This window comes from Babylonia areolata, chromosome 21 (assembly GCF_041734735.1).
Source record: "Babylonia areolata isolate BAREFJ2019XMU chromosome 21, ASM4173473v1, whole genome shotgun sequence".
Taxonomy (NCBI): Eukaryota; Metazoa; Mollusca; class Gastropoda; order Neogastropoda; family Buccinidae; genus Babylonia; species Babylonia areolata.
Genome location: NC_134896.1, coordinates 41,809,472 through 41,816,971, shown reverse-complemented (window position 1 = coordinate 41,816,971; position 7,500 = coordinate 41,809,472). Strand labels below are relative to the sequence as shown.

At 42.1% G+C, this 7,500-nt stretch overlaps 1 protein-coding gene across 2 annotated transcripts in view; it reads left to right on the top strand.

Annotated features, from left to right (window-relative positions):
- Positions 1 to 7,500, top strand: part of LOC143296494 (potassium channel subfamily K member 4-like) — a 60,348-nt gene that overhangs the window by 33,194 nt on the left and 19,654 nt on the right. For both annotated transcript variants that reach the window (XM_076608456.1, XM_076608457.1), the window contains exon 2: positions 805 to 1,483. In XM_076608456.1, coding sequence (XP_076464571.1) covers positions 1,342 to 1,483 — 142 coding nt within the window. In that variant the 5' untranslated portion in view covers positions 805 to 1,341. The remainder of the gene's footprint in view (positions 1 to 804; positions 1,484 to 7,500) is intronic.

The window sequence follows — 7,500 nt, the reverse complement described above, 5'->3', positions numbered from 1 at the left end:
AAGAATCGTTATGTAAGGAATGCTAGATAAATAAACAATGACTGGCCTTTCTGTCCTGGCGTACGAGAGGGTGAAAGACTCATGTACTTTTGATGCCACAAACATGACCCTATCAGACCAGATATTGTGAAAAATGAACAACACTGTACTGAGCAGTCCCAGTTTATGACGTTGATGAGATGCCAAACTGCAAGGACGATCAGAAAACAAAAATTGTTTCATGCAGCTTTTGGTACCAGTAACTCATCTACGGTTTTGATAAGAGGATGTGTGCAGTGGATTCATGTCACCCTCAGAAACGTGTTCGTTATGATTTAACTGTAAAACACATGTGAAAACTACGAGCAGATCATTACGTTACTAGCCCTATATTCGTGTGCAGCAGAATCGTCCGGATGTTTTACGTTTGTTTTCTGACATGGCTTTCTCCCCGTTCTCATGGGCATGTGGCCTGATTCATTGAAACAGTTTGTCCTTATCCTTTCTTTTTCCGTCTTTTTATCTATCTGTATGTAAATCTCTCACCCTCTCTCTCTTTCGCTCACACACACACACACACACACACACACACACACACACACACACACACACACACACACACACACACACACACTCACTCACTCACAGAGAAGAGAGAGAGAGAGAGAGATAAATAGCTGGATAGACAGTCTGCAGTTTGTAAAGGAACCAGAAAAGACGACTTACATCATCATCGCCGCTGTCATCATAATAATCGTCATCGTCATAATCATCATCGTTTTCAACCACAGCCACAACGTAACCTTGCAACAATAATTCTTTCAGAATGGAGAAGGCCGCGCCTCCACTCCTCTACTGATGCCGAAGCTCCCCGTCGTGCCAAAGTGGTGACATCCAATCCAACCCACCCGTCCACCCACCCTCCCTCCTACCCACTAACCAACCAACCCCCACCCGGTCAGTGCAGAAGGCTCCAACCCACTTATCCACCCACCCAGCCGCCTGCTCACTGACCAGCCAACCCTTCCCCACCTCATACCCGGACGTTGCGGAGGACTCAAACCCACCCACCCACTGTCCTACCCACTTATCTACCCTTGCCCCCACCTCATACCCGATTCATCCTGCGAAAGCGGTACAAGCGTGTTAACTAATACCAAATCCAACCTGCCGGCCACCAGTAAACATCTCATACCTACTAAACAAGCAATTCCCCCATCACATCTGGTCACTGGGGAAAGTTCCAGCATACCCGTCCACCCACCTGCCTTCCTACCCACTTACCTACCTATCCACCACCCCCCTCCCACACCCGGTGATTGCGGAAGGGTCCATGGAGGAGTGTGGAGGGTGAGGAGCGGGATGGAGTCGCGACGCCTGCTGGCCCTGACAGCCCTGATGGTGGTCTACCTGTGTGTGGGCGCCGCGCTCTTCAACGCGCTGGAGGCCAGCAACGAAATGGCCCGCAAGGTGGACCTGGAGAACGACATTGATCGCTTCCTGGGTGGGTCCCTGCGTGTGTGTGTGTGTGTGTCCCTCTCTCTCTTTGTGTGCATCTGCGCGCTTGTGAGGGTTCGCTGAGCGTGGCCCCCATTTGTCCTTGATTTATTCCAGTTATTAGCCTTCTGCCTATCTTTCACTTTATTTTATTTGAATGTATATTGTGCTTCAGGTAACCCCCACACCCCACACCCCCCGTAGCCTCGGCGGGGAAGGTTGGAGGGTGGGTTATTATATTTTCCAGAAAGTTTGATCAATTCGTCATCCGAAAATACCTGTCTGCCAAAAAATGAATTAATGAATATATCAGGGTATTGTTACAAAATGCAGTGTCTTTGTAGTGTTGCGAAAGTGTCTGATCAACAAAAACGTCTGTATTTTATTAGTGAAGTGTACTGTTTAAAACCAAAAAAAATAGGTTTGTAAAGCAAAATTCTTCTACTATCAAGAATGACCTGCTAAAATGTACCTGAACACAACATGCAGACCCCATAATTTTCAAGTGTCGCGTCACTGCAGTTTACTACAACGTTTCATTTGGTAAACAAACCATACCATGGAAACATACTGAAAGTGAAACATATAAAACTTAGTGTTGTGCTTCGTGCGTTAAAAATAAGTGGACTTGACGAGGGTCGCTTGTATGCTTCCGTTTCTGCGTTGTATACCCGGCGTTATCTTGTCTAGACGCTGCATTATCTGCCTGCAATTTCTCATCATTAAGCATGTGACTTTTGGGGGGTCTGGAAGATTTCTAACCCTTCGCTGCGGTGCACGGTATCAGCGGTGTCCGCCTTTTTTTTCAGAGCTCGCTGAGATTTTTTTTTTTTTTTTAAGTTGTTGTTTGCTTGCTATTGGTGATTATTTCAGACAGGACATGTTCTCGTATGCAACTATTCAAAGGCCGTGTGTTCAAAGTAACAACATTTTTGTACAGAAAAAATGTAATGAAATAACGCTTTCTGGTTGCCATCAATGTATAGTTATCTTAAGTCTCAAGAAAATATTTATTACATCGATTCCTTGACACGTGTATTGCTTTGTTGAATCCTCCATGCTAAAGGCATCTTTTTTCAGTTTAAAAGTTCCTGTTCCCATTCTACCCCTCCCCTCCTCCTCCTTGGTTATCATGTCATTTCTAATGAAAGGGTGCGTCACGTTATAGGTGGATTTGATCAGTATCTTACCAAAGGACACAGCTTAATCAAGTGAAAGGAGTTCCTTTAACGACCGTTCTCAATGGATATTTTCAGCCTGGATATTTTTTAGCCACCGGCATACAGTGACAGGGGTCTGTTGGTCATGAAACACAGCGCAGATTCCAGGAATGCTGGGAAAGAATACTGGAGAGAAAAACAACCCAGCGCAGACAAGCAATCCCTCTCTTCTTATGGAAATGACTGAGCAGAGACTGGTCTTAAGGAGCAAGATGGCTCTTGTTTGTCCGAGTTTTGGACTTTTGGTGTTGTAGTTGTGTTTGTTTTGTTGTTGTTGTTGTTGTTTTTTGTTGTAAGTTTTTATTCTTTTTTCTTTTTCTTTTTTGGGGGGGGGTTGTTTGGTTTCTTTTGTTTGTTTTAGCTTATTATCTTTGTTTTGATTTTGTATTTTGTTTTCTCAGGCTGGTCAGCTTTGTTTTGTTTTATTCCCCATCTTCAGCACTGTCTGAGTGGCCTTACTCCCACGCTGCTTATCCCGATCACACACACACACACACACACACACACACACACACACACACACACACACACACACACACACACAGAGAGAGAGAGAGAGAGAGAGAGAGGAGGGCAGGATGAAAAAAAGCTGTACAAGCTTATTCTTTTACCCTCAGTAAAGATCATTTTGACTGATTTGACTTCTCACACACACACACACACACACACACACACACACACACACACACACACACACACACACACACACACACACACAAGGAGTCTCGCTCTGTCGCAATCCCAGCGCTGGAAGTTCGCAGTAGAGCGATAGAGCCACACACCAGAGGAGACCCTGCGATGCTGCTGTTTCATCAGTACCTGTTCTGTTTGCAGTAAAACCAAAACCATGAGTAAAAACCTGAAAGTGAACGTGGGAGTTGCAGCTCATGAATTCGGAGGAGGAAGAAGTCATGGTTGACCTGACACAATTTATTCTTCACGAAAGCGCGATTACTGAGAAGGGAATGTTACCTGCTCAGACTGTCAGGGAACCCACTCAGAACTCTTTCAACATCTCAAACTGTCAACCCTGGAGTGGCAAACCTTGACCATAATGATGGAGAAAAATCTCGGACTGTGTAACTGACCTGTCGCTGAGTCGTTAACACACGAAGATCCGTTGCTTGATGTGAGTGATGGTTGCACTTGATCCGTCAGACACGGGAACGTCACAGTTGATTGCGAATCACGGCCAGTTCCACGACAGGGAGTGCTTTTCCTGTAGTGATGAGCTCTGTAATGACTGTGTCTGAACCGTCATCATTCATGGTTAAAATGTCCATCATATCTCATCAGAAGTAACTACTGAGCGAAGCTGTTTCTTCCGGTCTCATTAACTAATAGCTATGCACTGTGTATGTATGTCATAGACGGTCGTCCTTTGTGCACAGAGTAAGATGTCAGCGTGTCTGCCTGTGCTGAATCAGCATGGATGCAATAGACGACCTGTCTGTCCGTTGTAAGCGATCTGCTTACATGGTTGGCAGATGATTCACTTGACAGGAAATCGTAGGCCGGCTGAACTGTTCATATTACCGGCACATTACCGACGTGTGCGTCTGCCTGTTAAAAAAACCGTTTGTACAATTCATCCAGAAACGAAAAAATCAGAAACGAAAAAATCTGTGATAAATGTCCCACAAACCGCTTAGCTGGGGGTTTCTGTATCTGTCCGTGTGTCGCGTTCTGACAGAACCAGACACAAATCTTTACCTCAGTACTGTAGAACCCGCCCAAACACAGGTAAAGTGGAGTGATGGCCTAGAGGTATACGCGTCCGCATAGGAAGCGCGAGAATCTGGGCGCGCTGGTTCGAATCACAATTCAGTCGCCGATATTTTCTCCCCCTCCGCTAGACCTTGAGTGGTGGTCTGGACGCTAGTCATTCGGATGAGACAATAAACCGAGGTCCCGTGTGCAGCATGCATTTGGCGCACGTAAAAGAACCCACGGCAACAAAGGTGTTGTTCCTAGCAAAAATCTGTTGAAAAAATCCACTTCGATAGGAAAACCAAATAAAACTGCACGCAGGAAAAAATACAAAAAAATGAGTGGCGCTGTAGTGTAGCGACGTGCTCTCCCTGAGGAGAGCAGCCCGAATTTCACACAGAGAAATCTGTAGTTATAAAAAGAAATACAAATACAAATACAAAATCTGCTTCATGTTTTCCGAACGAAAACAGAGTATATTTTAAACTGAAACAGTTTGTCTCTTTTGTGCGTATTTCCTTTCGATAGGGAAAAGAATTTCGTCTGTTGCAAGGGATAAGACTTTTGTCTGCTGTTAGGAAAAATGACTTGTTAATGTGTTTTTTGCTTCTTTGCTTGTGTGGGCTTTTTTTGTTTGTTGCTTGTTTGAGTATCTGACATGTTTCTTTTTGTTTGTATCGTGTGTGTAAAATATGCGTGTGTGTAGTGTTTCAGTGTCCACACTGGGTTGGCGAAATAAACTTCTTGCCTTGCCTTGTTTGGTCGTGTGTGTGTGTGTGTGTGTGTGTGTGTGTGCATGAGAAAAAAATGTACAGGTGTGTGTGTGTGTGTGTGTGTGTGTGTGTGTGTGTGTGTGTGTGTGTGTGTGTTCTTTACATTGTTATGGAATGTCTTTTCATTTTAACTGATAGACATGTAATGTGTGTGTGTGTGTGTGTGTGTGTGTGTGTGTGTGTGTGTGTGTGTGTGTGTGTGTGTGTGTGTGTGATACATGGCTTGGTTTTGTTGTTGTTGTTTTTGCAGTTTTGTTAATATCTATATATTGCCTTACTTGCATACCTTTCACAAGTCAGGTTCACTTTTTTTAAGTCAATCACTACACTGTACACTGCGCCATGGGAATATGAAATAAGAAAAGCAGACATGACAAGAATACAAATAAGTAACAAGAGAGGCAAGGCCTTCAAGACTCACTTGTGATACACTTAAAAAAAAATCTAATCGTTAAAATGTGTTCTGTATTTGTTATTATAAAGCTTAGCGTTTAAAAAAATAATAAAAAATAAAAAATCCTAACCAGATTCGAACCCCGCGTTTTCAGGTGAGAAGAAACTGCCTTATCCATTACACTATCGTGGCTCCTTAACTGACGTTCTAAAATTTAACATTTGAACATACTTTTTTAAAGGGCGATAAATCAATTGCGGTATTCGCAGTGAGAACGCTGTTTAAATCATATTATTCTGGTGTATCTTGGGCATTCAAAAAATCTTTAAGGGCAATAAAAAAAATTCTTTGTAATGGCTATCACCGCAATCACACTGCAACATTTAGCCGTTTTCACTAGATCTAGATAGATGTACAAGTTTAGTTACACACGCCGTGAATGTAGTACGACATGGTCGATTCAATTTCTCTTTTATGTTCATTCTAGTTTTATAGTTTTAAAGTTGATATGAAAATTTAGTTGTTGTTTTTTTTAAACTAATAACATGTAGAGCCAAGTACAAGTACTTGTAAACGTCGTAAGAAGTGAAAAGGACTTCATTTTGAGAAAAGTCAAGACTGGAAATTTTTTCGTTTCATCGTGATCAATTCAAGGGTATTAACTCGCATGGTTTACAGTTTTTAACTGTGAATTCCGACTGATTCTGTGGATATTTTTATGGCAGTTTGGGGCATAATCCAGTAAGTGATGAGGCGTTCACAAATCTTTCTCTGAATAAACATTTAACGGTCTCCTTCTCCAACTTTCCATCACATGTTATCGTGTATTGTCCATTGAATATAGGATTGAACAGACAGGTCAACAACTTGAAACAAAATGGCGTCGTTCGCGAAGAATATGAGCACGCGCTTTGAATGTGTATAAATATGTGTACGCAATTGATTTTTGCCCATGACCTTCAGGGCTCAGCCAACAGATCTGTAAAATCCGCTCGTCGTATTGATTTTAGTATTTTCCGAAAAAGACCACTTGGGCGAATGAACATAGTGAAAGCCCTGTACACTGAGAGTAAAACAAAGAAGCTTTTTATGTATTGAGTATAACTTCAAAATGTAATGTTTAAGATGAGAAAGATCAGTTTAAAGCAAATTAAGTCCCCTAGCATTAATTACAGAGTAATTTCCCTTTTTTACTATCTGCACCAAAACGTTTGCAAAATAAATAAAACTTCCATGCTTAGCAAAAGAAGTTCCTGTTTGAACAAAAAATTTTTAATGATAACAATGACTGCTCTTGTTGTTGTGTCAGAATATCAGATCAAAGTGCCAAGTTTAGAGAATACAAAAAATATAAGTTTCAGTTTCAGTTTCAGTAGCTCAAGGAGGCGTCACTGCGTTCGGACAAAACCATATACGCTACACCACATCTGCCAAGCAGATGCCTGACCAGCAGCGTAACCCAACGCGCAATATAACAGTAAATGCACTTTGCATATAATTAGACTTCGTTTTTTATTTTTTTGTGCCCATCCCAGATGTGCAATATTGTTTTAAACAAGATGACTGGAAAGAAATGAATTTTTCCTGTTTTTATGCCTAATTTGGTGTCAACTGACAAAGTATTTGCAGAGAAAATGTCAATGTTAAAGTTTACCACGGACACACAGACACACACACACAACCGAACACCGTGTTAAAACATAGACTCACTTTGTTTACACAAGTGAGTCAAAAATAGCCAGTTCTGTTGGCCGCTCCACCCGCCTCTGTACATGTTTCATTTATATGAGTCATTTCTGCTTTTTTGTTAGTTTGTTCGTTTTTTCCTAGAACTGCGTTTAAAACTCTGGGTGCAAACCTTTAATGGCTATGGTTTTGTAACTTGTTTTGAGTTACACAATTCATTGTAAAACAGAACGTATGAAAC